This window comes from Balaenoptera borealis, assembly GCF_965194805.1.
Source record: "Balaenoptera borealis genome assembly, chromosome: 2".
Taxonomy (NCBI): Eukaryota; Metazoa; Chordata; class Mammalia; order Artiodactyla; family Balaenopteridae; genus Balaenoptera; species Balaenoptera borealis.
The window spans coordinates 177,501,828-177,519,709 of NC_138867.1; the positions used below are offsets into that span (position 1 = coordinate 177,501,828).

The window sequence follows — 17,882 nt, forward strand, 5'->3', positions numbered from 1 at the left end:
AGTGATGTGGTCCCAACCCAGACAGAGGCCCAGCCAGGTAAGTTATGATAAATCATATCAATACCACTGAGTATCATACAGCCCTTCAAATGATTCACACTGCAAACGTAAAACATGTTTGAGTTGACACTACCTAAAAAGGCCATTACAATGAAATCTTGGCGGACACACGTGATGACTAGAATAGGGTCATTCTAACCATGGTCCAGACCTTGACCTCCAACAGGTTTTCGCTTTACCCTAATTCATTAAGCTCTAAGCTTATGTTTTCTGCACTTTCCCATGGGTTACATTTCACTATAAAAATGTTTACAATTTGAAAATTCGATTTCAGGAGGTCAGTGAAAAAAGATGATAAATCTATGGGCAGAATGATCCTCCCCATCCACCTTTTTAAAAATATGCAAATGTCTGGAGCTCGTTATTTTCAAGTGGATACTTGCTCTGCTGTGACCTAGGTAAAAGAGGAGAATGATCCTATTTTTTGTTTTGCTTTGTGTATTTAGAATGATCCTATTTTTAACCCCTGTGTCTATCTTTGCATTAAGGAAAAAAATACAGCTGAACATAACTCTCGCGAAACATGCTCTCTGATGAGAGTTAACATGGTGGGGTGATCAGGGATGGTTCGGGTTCACAGGTGTGTGTCCTCAGAGGGTTACCCCGCCTTTCTGTGCCTCAGTTTCCTCATCTGTAAAGAATGAGGGAAGCATGCTCTCACAAGTCATGGGGATTAAATGAGTTTGTGTTCAGTTTTATTTGTTTATTTACTTATTTATTTTTTATTTTTGGCCTCGCCGTGGGGCTTGTGGGATCTCAGTTCCCCAACCAGGGACTGAACCCCAGCCCTTGGCAGTGAAAGAGCGGAGTCCTAACCACTGGACTGCCAGGGTGTTCAGTTTTAGAACCGATCGATCACATACAGTCTTCAACTGTTTTGTTTTGTTTTATTTATTTTTTGACTGCGCCGGGTCTTAGTTGTGGCACGTGGGATCTTCGTTGCCGCGGGTGGGATTATGCGGGATCTTCATTGCAACACGTGGGGTCTTTAGTTGCGGCATGCGGGATCTAGTTCCCTGGCCAGGGACTGAACCCGGCCAGGTGCACTAGACTCCGCACGCTGGAAGGCCCTTCAATCGTTTTTAAAAGGTGACATTTTAAAAAGTCTAATTACGGGACTTCCCTAGCAGTCCAGTGGTTGAGACTCCACGCTTCAAATGCAGGGGGCGCAGGTTCGATCCCTGGTCGGGGACTAAGATCCCGCATGCCATGTGGGGCGGCCAAAAAGAAAAGGGAAAAAATAATAATAAAAAAATAAAAAGTCTAATTACACCTATACAGCAATTGCAACTCTGAACACTGTGCACGTGGGCAAAGATGCCAAAGAAACAGAAGGACGAAAACGACCTACTAGCCGTGCAAGAACGGCCCTGATTCAGGGAGCACTGACTCGGGGCCACGTCTCCATCACAGTCGTCACTAACCACGTGTGGCTATTTAAGTTTCAATGAGTTAAAATGAAATCAACCTAAGAATTCCATCTTTCAGTGGCACCAGCCACACTGGCCAGCACTTGTGCACTGGGCAGCATCACAGCAAGTTCGATCGGATGGCACTGGATTCTAACCGAGGCCCGCAAAGGCCGACGCTGTTGCCCCATCTGCAGGGGAGGAGACCACAGCACAGTGAGGTTAAGTCCCTGGCCAAGGGTCACACAGCACGGACGACACCAGCCAGGCCCGGAGCCCAGGATCCTTTCTGGACCCAAATTATACTGCAGATTGTGGTTTGCTCCCCTGGGCAAAAGAGATTAATTAAATAAGTGTTCCAGACTGAGCGCTCTTCGGAGGATAGCTTGTCCTCCATGTGACTGGAAAGACTGAAAGAAACATGAAACGGGACCGACTTTGCTATGTGATGCGAAACCATTCAACCACCTAAAGGCACTGCCCCTGCCCCTGACTTGGGGGAGCCCGGGGACAGATGAGGGGACCCGTGCGGCGCTCCTACCACAGTTCTCCTCGTCAGACTTGTCCTTGCAGTCGGGGTCGTGGTCGCAGTGCCAGCTGGAGTGGATGCATTCGCCGCTGCGGCAGTGGAACTCGAGAGCTGAGCAGGGGTTGTTGTCCCATGCGGGGACCGACGGCTGGGGGTCCCCACAGTGCTGCGGCCACTCGTCCGAGCCGTCTTCGCAGTCGGGGTCGCCGTCGCAGGCCCAGAGCTCGGGGATGCAAGTGGTGCTGTTGCACTGGAAGCTGGCAGGGCCGCAGGTGGGCACGGGGCAGGACACCTCGTCTGAGCCGTCTAAGCAGTCCAGGTCCGAGTCGCAGACGAACTTCGGGGCGATGCACTTGCCGTCATTGCAGCGGAACTCGTCCTGGGAGCACGTCTTGGGGGCTGCGGGGACGGACAGGAGACGACAGCCCGGTCAGCGGGGAGCCTCCCACCACATCCCGACACCAGCCCATCGCACAGATGGGGACACTGAGCCGAGGAGAGGCCAGAGCTCAGTGGTCAGGAGCTCGAGGCAGTGGTCAGGAACCCTGAACACGGAACCACTGCCCTGGCCGGAAGAATGCCCAGCTCCTGGGCCCCCTCTGTGCCTCAGTTCCCTCATCTGTTTGTGTCTTAAGGCGTTGCTGAGGACTTGGGGTGTAAAGTTCTCACGTTGGGCTGGGCACATGGGAAGCAGTATGACTTTGCACGGGGGACTTCCCTGGTGGTCTAGTGGTAAAGAACCCACCTACCAATGCAGGAGATGCAGGTTCAATCACTGGTCAGGGAACTGAGATCCCTCAAGCCGGGGCGGGGGCAACTAAACCCCCGCACCACAACTACTGAGCTCGTGAGCCTCAACTAGAGAGCCTGTGTGCCACAAACTACGGATCCCACGCACTCTGGAGTCTACGTGCCACAAGCAGAGAGAGAAAACCCACACGCCACAACTAAAGAGAAGCCTGTGCCCTACAACTACAGAGAAAGAAGCCCCAGCGAGGAAACGAAAGATCCCACGTGCTTCAACAAAGATCCTGCATGCCTCAACTAAGTCCCAACGCAGTCAAAAAAAAGTGTGCACAGGGAATATAGTCAATATCATATAATAAACTATAATGGAAAAGAATATGAAAAAGAATATATGTATAAGAATATATAATATATGTGTGTGTAATTGAGTCGCTTTGCTGCACACCTGAAACTAACACAACATTGTAAATTAACTATACTTCAATAATTTAAAAAAAAGGTTGGCAAAAAAGTTTGCTGTTACTATTATTTGATTATTTTTATTTATAATGACATTGGATTTTTTAATTAAAGTATAATTGACTTACAATACTATATTAGTTTCAGGTGTACAAGACAGTGATTCAGTATTTTTATTTTTATTTTTTATTTATTTATTTTTTTGGCCACGCCGCGCAGCATGAGGAATCCTAGTTCCCCGACCAGGGATCAAACATGCGCCCTGTGCAGCAGAAGCGAGGAGTCTTAACCACTGTACCGCCAGGGAAGTCCTGATTCAGTATTTTTAGACGGTGCAAAATGATCACTGCTGTAAGTCTAGGGAGTTCCCTGGTGGCCTTGTAGTTAGGGTTCCGGGCTTTCACTGCTGTGGCCCGGGTTCAATCCATGGTCGGGGAACTGAGATACTGTAAGCCCCATAGTGTGACTGAAGGAAAAAACAAACAAACAAAAAACATCATATAAGTCTAGTTACCATGTGTCACCCTACAAAGTTATTACAATATTATTGACTGGACTTCCCTGGTGGCGCAGTGGTTAAGAATCCGCCTGCCAGTGCAGGGGACACGGGTTCGATCCCTGGTCTGGGAAGATCCCACATGCTGCGGAGCAACTAAGCCTGTGCGCCACAACTACTGAGCCTGCGCTCTAGATCCTGGGAGCCACAACTAGTGAGCCCACATGCCACAACTACTGAAGCCCGCACGCCTAGAGCCTATGCTCCACAAGAGAAGTCACTGCAATGAGAAGCCAGCGCACTGCAACAAAGAGTAGCCCCCACTCAATGCAACTAGAGAAAGCCCGCGCACAGCAACGAAGACCCAACGCAGCCAATAAATAAATTAATTAATTAATTAATTAAAAATATATATATATTATTGACTATATTCCCCATGCTGTGCATTACATCCCTGTGACATTTATTTTACAGCAGAAGTTGGTACCTATTAATCTCCTCCACCTGTTTCACTCATTCCTCCTGCACCCCCTGGCTTTGCTGGTATTATTAAAGAGCCAAAAAAAATTGGTAATTATGTGAAGTAATGGAAGTGTTAACTAACCCTATTGTTGTAATCATTTCACAATATATACATGTATCAGATCATCACATCAGACACTAAACTTATACAATGTTACATGTCCACTGTATCTCAATAAAGCTGGAAGAAAAATAGAATGCCTGGAAAAGGGCACCAATCCATTTTATTTAAAAATTTTCCACAGGGACTTCCATGGTGGTGCAGTGGTTAAGAATCCGCCTGCCATTGCAGGGGACAATGGGTTCGAGCCCTGGTCTGGGAAGATCCCACATGCCGCGGAGCAACTAAGCCTGTGCACCACAACCACTGAGCCTGCGCTCTAGAGCCTGCAAGCCACAACAATGGAAGCCCGCGTGCCTAGAGCCTGTGCTCTGCAACAAGAGAAGCCACCGCAATGAGAAGCCCACACTCCGCAACGAACAGTAGCCCCCACTCGCCGCAACTAGAGAAAGCCTGCGCCCAGCAACGAAGACCCAACTCAGGCAAAAATAAATAAATAAATAAATAAAATTTATTAAAATGTTCCCCAGGGAGCTGTTTCATCAGATGACCACTAACCAAGGTTAGACGTGCATTTCTAAGGTAAATGTAAGCAAACACTCACTTTTTGGGTCTTATGGCTTGTGGGATCTCAGTTCCCCGACCGGGGATTGAACCCTGGCCATGGCAGTGAAAGCCCGGAATCCTAACCACCTGGCCACCAGGGAACTCCTCCTTTTTAGTTTTTTTTAAGACTCTCTTAAGGGTTTTCATATTTTGTGAACTTGAATATTTGATGTGATCTCAGTTATTTAAATTTTCCCCAGGGTTTTTTGTTCTTTTTTTTTTAAAGAGCCTTATTTTGTTAAAAAAAAAAAACCTATGCAATTGAAAATGAAATTATAAATAATGAATAAAATCAAAGAGCCAAGACAGAACCAGCTGCAAAGTGCCTTCCCCTCCAAGACTCTCGGCCTGTTTCTTCACAGAACCCTCAGCTTGGGGAACAAACTCCGACCTCAGCCAGGAACCCGGTCGGGTCACTTGGACAAGGCCAGGACCCACGGGCCACCAGGCCAGTGACCCCACTTACGACAGCTTTCCTCGTCTGAGCCGTTCTCGCAGTCCAGCTGGCCGTCGCATCTCCAGGACTCAGGAATGCAGCGGTTGACATGGCCCCCACAGCTGAAGTCCCCCGTCTTGCAGGTGACAGACACTATGGGAGAAAAAGGATTGAGCCTTAACCCAGAGGGAAGACCAACCCGCCTCGCCAGTCCAAGCTTTGCAAGGGAAATACCCAGAGTTTTCTGACAGGGGGCGCCGAGCCCACTTTTCTGGGTCAAAATGAAGGACATTTAATGGAGCTTGGTAAAAATTAGAAGCTAGGTGCTGCAAAGGTTTTGGAATGAGATCGAGGTGGTGGTTGTACAGCATTGTGAATGTATTAATGCTACTGAACTTTACTTTTTTTAATTTTTAAATTTTTTTGGCTTTTTAAAAATTGAAGTAGGACTTCCCTGGTGGCGCAGTGGTTGGGAGTCCGCCTGCCAATGCTGGGGACACAGGTTCGAGCCCTGGTCCGGGAGGATCCCACGTGCCGCGGAGCAGCTAGGCCTGTGTGCCACAACTACTGAGCCTGTACTCTGGAGCCCGCGGGCCACAACTACTGGGCCCACGTGCCGCAACTACTGAAGCCCGCGCACCTAGAGCCTGTGCTCCGCAACAGGAGAGGCCGCTGCAATGAGAAGCCCGTGCACCGCCAAGAAGAGTGGCCCCTGCTCGCCGCAGCTAGGGGGGGCCCACGTGCAGCAGCGAAGACCCAGCACAGCCAAAAATAAAAATATAAATAAATAAATTAATTTAAAAAAAAAATTGAAGTATAGTTGATTTACAATGTTGTGTTAGTTTCAGGTGTACAGCAAAGTGATTCATATATATATATATATTCTTCTCCATTACAGTTTATCACAGGATATTAAATATAGTTCCCTGTGCTATACAGTAGGACCTTGTTGTTAATCTATTTTATATATAGCAGTGTGTATATGTTAATCGCAAACGCCTAATTTATCCCTACCCCCTCCGTCTCAAACTGATCACTTGAAAATGGTTAATTTGTGTTATGTGAATTTCACCTCAATTTAAAAAAAAAAAAAAAAAAGGCTTTAAAGGAAAGTTCCAGTTCCAGTAATATCTTCTCTCTCCATTTCCTAATTCACAGCTGAATACATCAATACACTGGCCAATTTCCACCGAGTCTGTCATCCGGTATCATCAAATCACTTTGCTGTACAGCAGAAATGTTTATTTAGTTATTAAAAAAAATTTTTTTTGTTGTGTCATGGCTTGCAGGGTCTTAGTTCCCCAAACAGGGATCCAACGCCGGCCCCCTGCAGTGGAAGTGTGGAGTCTTAACCACTGGACCGCCAGGGAAATCCCTGTACAGCAGAAATTAACACAACGTTGTAAATCGACTATACTTAAATTTTAAAAAAAAGAGTTAAAAAAAACAAGGTTAGGACGCATGTCACGCCCAAAGGGGACTCACTGCACATCTCCTGGGACTCATCGGAGCCGTCCTGGCACTCAGCGCTCCCGTCGCAAACCCACTTGTAGGAGATGCATTTCCCATCTCGGCACTGGAACTCATTTCTCCCACATTTGTCTTCCACTGAGAGAGAAGGAAAGGAGAAGGAAGGATCAGGGTCAGGATTAGAAACGACCATGCTCCCTGTGTCTATTTCCTGCCAACTGAAGAACAAACCAGAAATACAACCCTACTGTAACAGTCAAGTTCCCAGGAAATGAAACACGCACAACAAATTAAATTTCATGAACCGAAATTTAAGTATCATGGAGGATGCAAAGAACACATCCAAAAGGGAGATTTGTCCCCAATATGAGATTTTGGCATCATGGTTGTTGAGTCCAAAGTATGGATCCATTGGTCTATGGGAACAAAATATTAGAAACTGGGTGCACATTAACAAAGAAAAGAAAATTATTTAGCATATTACAAATCTGTATTGGAAACAGTACCAAGGAAAATTGAGGCTGTAAAAGCATTAAGCTGGAGGAAAACCTGAAAAGCTTTCTCCAGTACGTAGAAAGGAACTATAAAGAGATAAAAATTATGAGAAATTATTAATGTAGAGGTCAGTGAGCAGAGATCCAGCAGAAAAGATAATCATATAACTAAAAGTCAGATCAAAAGAAATGGGACAGACACAGTAACAAAAGATCTAATCAAGAGAAAACTTTCCTTAGGAAAACAAAGACTTGGATTTTGAGATAAAAATGAGGACAAAGTAAGTGTTTGGGAAGTTTTCTAAAATATATGATTTTTGCACTTTGGAAAAGAGAACAAAATAATATTGACTGCATTTAGTTTTAGATATCATGCTTTGATTTAGAATGCACTGTTATGTGTGATCTATGATCAAAGCAAACTTTTATTGGTTGGTAAAACCTGGTACTAATCCTTTAATCTCTAAATATAAACTTTGATCCCCTTTGTAATCTAAAGTAATGCAGTCAATAAAAATTATGATCTGGTTCATCTCAGGATAAGGAAATAAGACCCCCCCCCCAAAAAAAAGAAGCTAACAGGATTTTCCTGATTAGTCAGATGTTCTGAAGGCAAATAGTATGTAAAATAGAAGTTTTAACTGATGGCTACATTTCTTATATTTTTCATTACCTTTGTAAGAAGATTAAGAATGTCTTTTCTTTTATTAATTTATTTTGAATGTTAGCCGTAACCAAAAAAAGAGTTTAATGGTTTGTGCAAAATTTTTTCATTAGCTCATCTTGCACAAAGGCAATTAATGAATGCATTGTCTGGGAGAAAACTCCAGACAAAAAGAACAGAAGACAGTAGATCCTTTAATGATTCTTCTCATGGGAGAAGTCTCTCCTTCCTTCATTCTGGATATGGGAGAGGAAGATTCAAGATCTTACACACTTTGGGGCTTTTTATGTATTTAGATTTTTTTCCCTTTGATATTCTCTTTAAACACCCATAATTTGTTTTTATCCATGGTGGTATTACCTAGAAGACGTGAATCATCTACACTTTGTCTAGTAAACGGTTACAGGTAAATTAAAATTTTGTTGCCTGCAAAAAAAAAAGAATTTCCATTAATAATTCTTTAGCTCTGAGACTACTGAAGAATGTTTCCAAGTATCTGTTCTCCTCCTCCTTCTCCATATTATTAAGACCTTCAAGTTTTAGCTGGGCACATGACCCAAAAGAGGATCTATAATTTCCCAATTTTCCTTGCAGCTAGGTGTGGCCATGGGACTGAGTTTAAGCTGATGAGCTGTGAGTGGATGTAAATGTGCAAACTTCCCGACCTTAGATGGCAGCATTGACAAGTTTATTCCTATTTTTTTTAAGTCTTTATTGAATTTGTTACAATAATGCTTCTGTTTTATGTTTTGGCCACGAGGCATGTGGGATCCTAGCTCCGCGACCAGGAATCGAACCCACACCCCCTGCACTGGAAGGCAAAGTCTTAACCACTGGACCGCCAGGGAAGTCCCAAGTTTATTCCTATTAATGAGCATTTTGCCCCTCCTACCCTCAGCGTACAAGATAAAAAGAGACCTAATCAGATATGATAGAAGGTCAAGCCAAAAAAAAAAAAATCAAAATGATCAAGGACACCCTTTGAAATGTGGCCTTCTGTGCCCAATTGCTAATGATTAACTTGCCCTTAATACTCAGCCATAAAAAAGAATTGAATAATGCCACTTGCAGCAACATGGATGGACCTAGAGGTTATCATACTAAGTGAAGTAAACCAGACAGAGAAAGACAAATATCATACAATATTGCTTATATGTGGAATCTTTAAAAAAAGATACAAATGAACTTATTTACAAAACAGAAATAGACCCATAGACACAGAGAACAGTCTTATGGTTACCAAAGAGGAAAGGGGTGAGGGACAGATAAATTAGGAGGTTGAGATGAACATATACACACTACTATATATAAAATAGATGACCAACAAGGACCTACTGTATAGCACAGGGAACTATACACTTAATATCTTGTAATAACCTATAAGAGAAAAGAAATTGAAAAAGAATCTGAATCACTTTTGCAAAAAAACACTTCTCTGACTACATCATAATTTCAGATTTTAACTAACTATAGTAGGAAGCCATCACGAATAACAAGATATTTTTAAATGTTGTGTGTCTGATTTTTATCTCACCTTTTTAACATTTCTGCTTTTCTGTATAGTTATGGTTTGTAATGTACATCATACACTAGTACAGTATATGATAAATAGTTATATTAGGGAGGACTTCCTCAAAATTTTTTTAACCAATGAGGGTATGCGATTAGAAGAGCTGGGAGACCAACTGGTTAAGACTAGGATCAAAGACTTTAGGGCCCAAATGTGATGTGAAATACTGGATTGGATCTTGGAAGAGGAAAGGGCCATTAAGGAAAAAAATGGATGAAATCCAAAGAAAGTCTGGAGTTCATAGTAATATACAAATGTTAATCTCTTAGTTTTGACACGTACTGTAGTATGTAAGATGTTAATATTGGGGGAAACTGGATGAGGGGTATGAGAATTCTCTGTAATATCTTTGCAACTTTTTTTTACATTGAATATAATCCCAAAATAAGAAGGTAATTTTTTTTCCAAGTCCTTGAGGTGAAAGATGACATACATTAGATGACTGCAGTTCTTTCTTCCTTTCTTTCTTCCTTCCTTTCTTCATTAAATATTTTTGGCTGTGTTGGGTCTTCGTTGCCGTGTGTGGGCTTTCTCTAGTTGCAGCAGGCGGGGGCTACTCTTTGATGCAGTGCATGGGCTTCTCATTGCGGTGGCCTCTCTTGTTGCAGAGCACAGACTCTAGGCGCGCAGGCTCAGTAGTTGTGACACCCGGGCTTAGTTGCTCCGTGGCATGTGGGATCTTCCCGGGCCAGGGATCGAACCCGTGTCCCCTGCACTGGCAGGCGGATTCTTAACCACTGTGCCACCAGGGAAGTCCCCACTGCAGTTCTTTAAAATGAACAGTGAATGTGGATAAAGATTTGGGGAGCATCAGTAGGGAAACAAGTCTTCAGGGCTGGAAGACATGTGAAAGTCAGACCTTATGATGATGAAGGAAGAGCTATGAATCTCCAACTCATCCCATTCTTAGCCAAAATGGAAGTGTGGTCTCCATCTAAGTTAAAGTCAAGACATAAGGTGGCAGAGAGGTGAAGGTGGCCCACAGCTGGAAGGGAGCAAAAGAACATGCCTGGATACTTCTTTTCCAAGCTCACGGATGGGTGGCCGGTGTTCCCTACACCCATCCCATTTCCTTTCATACACACCCATCTGCAAGACATCTATTTTCCCCATAAAATGCCATCCTGAAACCTCTATAAACAAGGAAGAGGGAGGCCCTGAGGTCACCAGATTTCACCAACTGTCCCCACTCCAAAGCAGTGTGAATTACAGTCTTATGGAAATGGCATTCCCTGCCTCCGTACTGGATCTGGTGAAAATTTCACAACCTCAGATCCCAAATCCCTGCAGTTCCCTCTGCTGCAAAGCCCCCTCCCAACACCTACCTGTTTGCTTGGCTAACAGTTCAACTTTGAATATTTATTTATTTATTTATTTTATTATTTATTTATTTATTTTGGCTTTGCCGGGTCTGAGTTGTGGCATGCAGGATCTTTTAGTTGCAGTATGAGGGCTTCTTAGTTGCGGCATGTGGGATCTAGTTCCCTGACCAGGGGTTGAACCTAGGCCCCCTTCATTGGGAGTGCCAAGTCTTACCCGCTGGACCACCAGGGAAGTCCCTAACAGTTCAGCTTTGAAGCTGACCTTCCCCAAAACTGGGTTTGGCACCCCCATGAGCCCCTAAAACACCCATTTCTCACTCCTAACACACAGTATCGAAAGCATCTGTTTATTGTGTATCCCCCAGCCTAGACTTAAACTCCTTGAGAGTAAGGAATGTCCTTTTCATCCTTTCAGCATGAAACCGTCAGAGCCCAAGGCCTGACACAGTCACAGTAAAATTTGTTCAATAGGTATGCCAAAAATCAGGGCCGGGTCCATCACCTTTGCCGGGGAAAGATTTTAGAAAAGTGGAACTCTTCCACATTCCACCTCTGAGGAGGGCAACAGGGCAGAATCTGTCAAAATTTAAAGTGCAAAGTCCCTGGGAGCCAGAAGAAATATTAACACAGGTGTATAACAATGTCAAGTTCAAAAGAGGGCCAAAGCTTTTTCTGTTTGTTTATTTTGGCCGTGCCCAGCGGCATGCGGGATCTTACTTCCCCCACCAGGGATCGAACCCATGCCCCCTGCAGTGGAAGCTCGGAGTCCTAACCACTGGACCACCAGGGGAGTCCCTAAAACTTTTCTTATAATAGAGAAAAGGGGGGAACAATTGGTGGTATTTTTATTTATGTATTTAATTAATTTATTTTTGGCTGCGTTGGTGGGTCTTCATTGCTGCGTGAGTACTTTCTCTAGTTGCTGCAAGTGAGGGCTACTCTTCGTTGCGGTGCGCGGGCTTCTCACTGTGGTGACTTCTCTTGTTGCGGAGCACAGGCTTCAGTACTTGTGGCACGCAGGCTCTAGAGCACAGGCTCAATAGTTGTGGCGCACAGACTTAGTTGCTCCGCGGCATGTGGGATCTTCCCTGACCAGGGCTCGAACCCGTGTCCCCTGCATTGGCAGGCGGATTCTTAACCACTGCATCACCAGGGAAGCCCAGTGGTATTTTAAAATGTGACCGCAAATTCCATGACACTCCCTCCAAAAGCTGAGCCTAATTCTCCACGCCTGGCGTGTACACCGGACTTGTTTCTAATATATAGAAAAAGGCAGACGTGATGAGTTGTGCCTTCTGACCCTACGTCATGAAGCCACTGCAGCCTCCTCCAGAATCTCTTGGATTGCTTACTCTGGGGGAAGCCCTTTGCACACGCTGAGGTGCTCCATGCAGTGAGTGCCTGAGGCCTTCTGTGAAAAGCCACTGAGGACACCATCTTGGAAGGGAAACTTCAGCCCCTGCTGAGCCCTCAGATGACTGCAGCCCCTGCAAATATATTTTTTCCTGGGGTATCTAGATGGCAACTTCATGTGAGATCCTGAGCCAGAACCATCTGGCTATGCTGCTTCCAAATTCCTGACCCACAGAAACTTGGAGATAATAAATGTGTCTTGTTTTCAGCCACTAAGTTTTGGGGTAATTTGATATGCAATAGGTAATTAATACATAACCTAACTTAAGAAGGTATGCCTATATTCAAATGGAAACATGTAGCCACACATGCAAAATCGATACCTAATAATAATGCAGATCCTGTAGAGGCACTGAAAAAGGTGATGTCAATCATCCTACGTTGTGACATTGTAGAAAGCTGCCCACAGTATTTTGCTAAATGGGGAAAAAAGCAAGGGGCAGAAGAGTTTGTAATAGTTTTCAGTGTGATCCCATTTTTGGAAGAAACAAAGTCTTATCTGTGCTTCTGCATAGGAAATAGTGGCAAGGGGCCTTCTTTAATTCACTTCAGGCTGTTTGGTTTTCTTCTAAGAATGCTTTATTCTTGCTATTTTTTTTTTTTTTAAACAAAGGAAAAAAATGATTAAGTGAAAGAACTAAGATATCAGTCAATGCCTATCGTTGGCATTAGCCTTAATTCCCCTGATTCAATAAACCTCCCTTTTTGTCGGCTCTTGGTGGCTTTGGTCATTCCGATGGGGGTTGACAAGGCCAGAGACCTCTGGAGGCCCTTGAACATTTCACTCAGCCTTGAACCCAATCTTGAGCCTGGGTTGAGGGCTATGGGGGTCAGGGGCTCTGGGACCCAGTTTGAAAACCACCTTCCTGGAGAAATGGGACATCGTATGCTGTACTTTATCACTCTCCTCTGGCTTCCTTTGGTAAACTGTTCCACTACCCAGATGCGTGTATTACGTTTATACAAGAGGGAGGAAACCTTTTACTGCAGCCACAGAATGCCAGGAAAAGGTAAGATGATGGCGGATGACTTTCCATGGCCTGATTCCAGCTGTCAAGGAATGTTCTGCCTTTTTAGGACTTTTGGAGAACCTTGCAAAAAGATCATCTTTCACTGCCCTGGAGTCTGTGGAGCACAATGAAACTAACGTTTGGGTGGCTTTTCCTTGTAAAAGTTATTCTTTTAAAAACAGCTACTTACTTACTTATGTATTTATGTGTACGTGTGTGTGTATGTATGTATTTGAGTTCTCAAATATGCATGCACGGATGGAGAAACCTGATTTGGCATTTCTGGTAAAGGGATCCATGGAAGAATAATGTATCCCTTCATCCATTTCTACTTCGATGGTTCACCCAGCACTTTTGTGTAGATTCCCTGAGAGGCAGTGTAGTGAGGTGCTCAGACAGACAGGCTTGGGTGTAAATGGCTTTCTGGGAACTTTCTGGGAGGCGAGAAATTCTCTAGATCCTAATGAGAGGCGGTTACATAGAAGCAGATGTTTATCACAACTCACTAAACTCTTTACTTATCTGTCCATTTTATAGTATGTCAATTACACCTCAATTTCAAAAGGAAAACTCTGAGTCTTCAAAGATCATGTCCAAGGCTCCTGCCAGAGGTTAGGAAACCAGTCAGGTGAGATTAGGAGGGGCCACAAGGAGGCTACAGGTGATAAAGATAGAAATACAAAGAGTGTTGACAAGCATCAACAGAACTTGGTAACTGAACTACAAGGAGGCCAGGCTGGAGGTGGCCCCAGTGGAGAGCCCATTCATTCAAGAGAAGTGAATGAGCTGAGCTTTGGAACCTACTGCTATCAGAACACAGACTGATAAATGCATCGCCCAGCTAATGAGCCAAACAGGATATCTCCCTCAGAGTTGCCTCTACAATACACCCCACACCCCACTGACTCACAACCGAATTGTGATCATGCCTGAAAAAGGAAATGACTCACTTCTAGATCCTGGCACACAGGGTGGGCAAAAAGCAATCGGAATTCCAGGACTCTCAGAAAAAAGTAAAAAAGGAAGTTCAGGCAAGGGGCATTCACAGTGGGGATCCCGGAGGAGGACCTTCTGTCATCCCCTCTCCCAACCAGGCGATTGCAGTTTCGATTACCACTAATCCACTTTGCACAAGGAATCATCTTACACACAAAATGTGCTCCTGGAAAGGTTAGAAATATTAAAACATCTTAAGGCCCTTTAAAGAACAATAACCCCCTTCCCTGGATAACAAGCCTTCCCCTGGCAACAGTGAATCAAATATTTGCTTGTCATAGACGGCTGAAGACCCCACCAACAGGAAGACCCCACTACTACCTATTTCTGTCTGAACAGGTCATCCAAAAGCTGGCCAACAGTTCCAGGCAGTGTTTAAATGAAAAGTGGATGGATTTCACCGTTACAGGGAACGGTCAGCTGGGAAATAAATCCCATAGCCTTGCTCGTGGGGACGGGGATGAGGAACAGTGAGCACCGAGGGACAGCACAGCAGATGGGTGTCTCCACAGCAGGCAACACAGTCCTGAACCATGGGTCAGAACTAGGCCTGTTTCAAACACCATAGCCCAAAGAAACCACACCTCTTTCTTGTTTTCTCCCTGTTCCAGAAGCAGGATTTGGGTTTTCTATGTCAGTTTCATTTGAATTTCAGCAAAAGCAAACTGGAGCTCCCAATCCCTTATCTCCTCATGCTGGAGATGCCTAAAATTACACAAGCACTGCACCCTCCCTTAGAGAAAAAAAACAAAAACAAAAAAAACTAAACTCTAGCCCTTTAGACCTCTCCTGTCATGAATGACAGGTCACGAACAACGTTATCGAAACAGAAAAGGGGAATACACATTTCTGCTTTTTCTCCAGCACACAAATGAGGTGGTAAGTGCTTTCGATGTTTTCCTTCCTCTGTTACTGAAGATAGTGGTTGTTCAGGGAAATCAAAATAATACATGGAATCATTTTCTTGAAAAAGAAATGGCGGGAGCTAACAGACTCAGCGGAAAATGAATGAGACATCCTTTTACCAGTGCTCTTTTCCACACGAGGTGTCCTCAAGGTATTTTCCCCAAGGGTGATCTCTCGATGGTAGATTTTGTTGCCTTTGGGGAGGGGTAGCCTGTTTCTATCACTGTTCACTGCTGCCTACTTCCACAGTGTCTTAGCAACACATGGTCTCTTGCTTGACAGCGGGGCAGAGTGTGGATGCTGTTAATGTACTTAATGTGGAATATGAAAGGCCATCCAAGCACTGAGCAAAAAAAGGCATCTAGAATTGGCTCTTATCAGGGGAGGAACCCTACAGATAAGAGCAGGAATACTGTGGAAAGACAGAATGAGGCACATATTTCTCTTAAAGATTTGCAGTCTCAAAAACACTCTCCCTATCTTTTGCCAGTGTTGCCCCGGAAGAAAAATATACCTGGCAATGATCAATGAATAACCCTGGGGCTTGCTGCTAAAGCAGACACAACTCTTAGCGGGACCACTCTACTTTCTGAGTCTGGATGTGTCCTTGGCATATTTGAGACGCCACACACAACTATTAACTGATTTTGATCTGGCTAAGGGAAAGCATGCAGTTAAGATTCCAATTACTTTCATTCCCAAAGGAGACAGACAAGAAATTCCCTCCCCCTCGGGGCAAACTGGAGTAGTCACTGCTGCTACAAATGTACATCCTTGTTTTAACACCAGAGAAGATACTTAGTAGCTGCCAGCTAGCTCTCAGGAGCCTGGGGAACACACCGGCCGCTCAGCCTCCTTGAGACCCAAAATACACCAGATCCTCCGCCACCCAGTGAAAGAGGAAACTGAAGGAAGCAACACATCTTGCTCAAGACCTCACTGCCATCATTTCCTCTTAGGAAAGGAGTGGATCGCATGTGAAATACAGGCTAATCAAGTGTCTCTTGACCAAGCCACGCTCCCTTTGCTTCATACAACTGAATGGCTGAATTATTACAGTAATCCTCTGCCATGTGCAACCTCCCTTCCTCTCCTCCCAGAGGAAACTGATGTCACAGGTACTGATTCCAAGAGTTCAAAGCCACCTCCCTGCCAATAAAAAAAAAAAAAAAAAGCTTCCTGCATCCTGTTAATCAAACAATCCCAATCCTTTTCTAGGCCCAGCTGGTTGTAAGTAAGAAAAGGACCATTTCTCTATTTTCCAGAGCGAGGTCAAATGCCTCTGGCAGCCAGTAGACAACTCAGGATGGTGCATCAACTAGCCTCTTGCCCAAATCTAAATTTCAAACCCTCTAAAACGAAATGTTGTCATGTGGGCAGCTCAGCTGAACCCATTCAGCGCCTCTGAACAAACAAGGCAACCCGAGGGGTCCATCCGGTCCCTGACTTTCTGTCCCTGCCCCTGCTCGGCTGAAGGTCTCCGCGAAGTGCCCTTCGCATCCGATCGAGGAGGAGCGGGAGTTTCTGAGGCAACGTTTCAGCCTGGCAAGGAAACAAGGCCTTGAGGGTGGCCTGGGGGGCACGTCTGCGAACATGTCCCGGGAGGGCTGGGTGAGGGAGGCCCCCGAGGACAAAGTGGGGACGAAGGCCTCGCCACAGATCGAGGGGAAAACTGAGGCCTTCGCCGAGGGGGCCGAGGCGCTCGGCGGGCGCCTCGGCCACGCTAGCAGAGCTTCTCCAGGGGCCCGGGACGTGACGCCTCCTTTGTGACAGGAGCTGGGACCAACCTGAGGAATCTCCTTGGACCTCCTCACCGAGAACGAGGTGCGCCGCTAGTCTTGAGCCAGCCCCGCCCGGCGCCGCGCGCGCTTCCGCAGCCACCGCTTCCCATTGGCCAAGGGGAGTGGCTCGAGGCTCGCCTGTTCGAATGGCGCCCTATGGGAGCTCGGGGGCGGGGCTGAAGGCGGTGCCCTTGAGCGGAAGTGTGGTGCGGGGTCCGGGATGGATGCGTTCCTCTCGGCTCCGGGAGCCAGTATCGCCCTTGGGCAGCACAAAGCGAACTTGACCGCCGCCGTAACCCCTGAGAGTGAACCGGCGCAGGGGCGCGCCCGCAGACAACCCTGAGCGTGCAGCCGGGGACCAGGCTGAGCAGTCGGGTTTCGGGTCACTTTCACCCCTAGAATAACTCTGGAAGGGGGTCCCTCCCCCCATTGGTGGAGACCCGCGTACCCGGCTCTAAGACAAGAGGGTCTGCAATCGGGTGGAGACTTGGGAAAGCCGCATCCCGCATTCCCCTGACTCCCCCAGACCCCTCAGACCCTCCCATCCCTCGCGCTCCCCTTAGTGCTCCCTCCAGCCATTTGGGAAGGATTTCGTGCCATTTTCCCACAAGTTTCCCAAGGGTGGAATGATTTTTCGTTCTCTTCCCCCGCAAAAAAAATTACCAAGGGGCTCCCCTAGTTCGCGGTCTCACCCGCACCCCGCTCGGGCTTCTGGAGCCAGCCTTACCTGCACCCGCCGTCGCAGCGATGAGCAGGGCGACGGCCCAGCGCAGCCCGCAGCCCGCGAGCCTCATGTTCCCAGCCTCTGCCTGTCACGCCCCGGGCCGGGCTGCTGTCCTCTGTGTCCGCTCTGGAAACCCGGGCTTCGCGCGGCCCTGACGCGACTGCACGCGGGGCCCCAGTCATTTGCAGCATTTCAATGTGAGGTTTC

General features: G+C 46.0%; 1 protein-coding gene across 2 annotated transcripts in view; it reads right to left on the bottom strand.

Annotated features, from left to right (window-relative positions):
- The window catches only part of LDLR (low density lipoprotein receptor), a 37,102-nt gene extending 19,220 nt beyond the window's left edge, over positions 1-17,882 (bottom strand). For both annotated transcript variants that reach the window (XM_082380213.1, XM_082380212.1), the window contains exons 1-4: positions 17,679-17,882; positions 6,811-6,933; positions 5,356-5,478; positions 2,011-2,397 (exon numbers count right to left, since the gene is read on the bottom strand). In XM_082380213.1, coding sequence (XP_082236339.1) covers positions 2,011-2,397; positions 5,356-5,478; positions 6,811-6,933; positions 17,679-17,745 — 700 coding nt within the window. In that variant the 5' untranslated portion in view covers positions 17,746-17,882. The remainder of the gene's footprint in view (positions 1-2,010; positions 2,398-5,355; positions 5,479-6,810; positions 6,934-17,678) is intronic.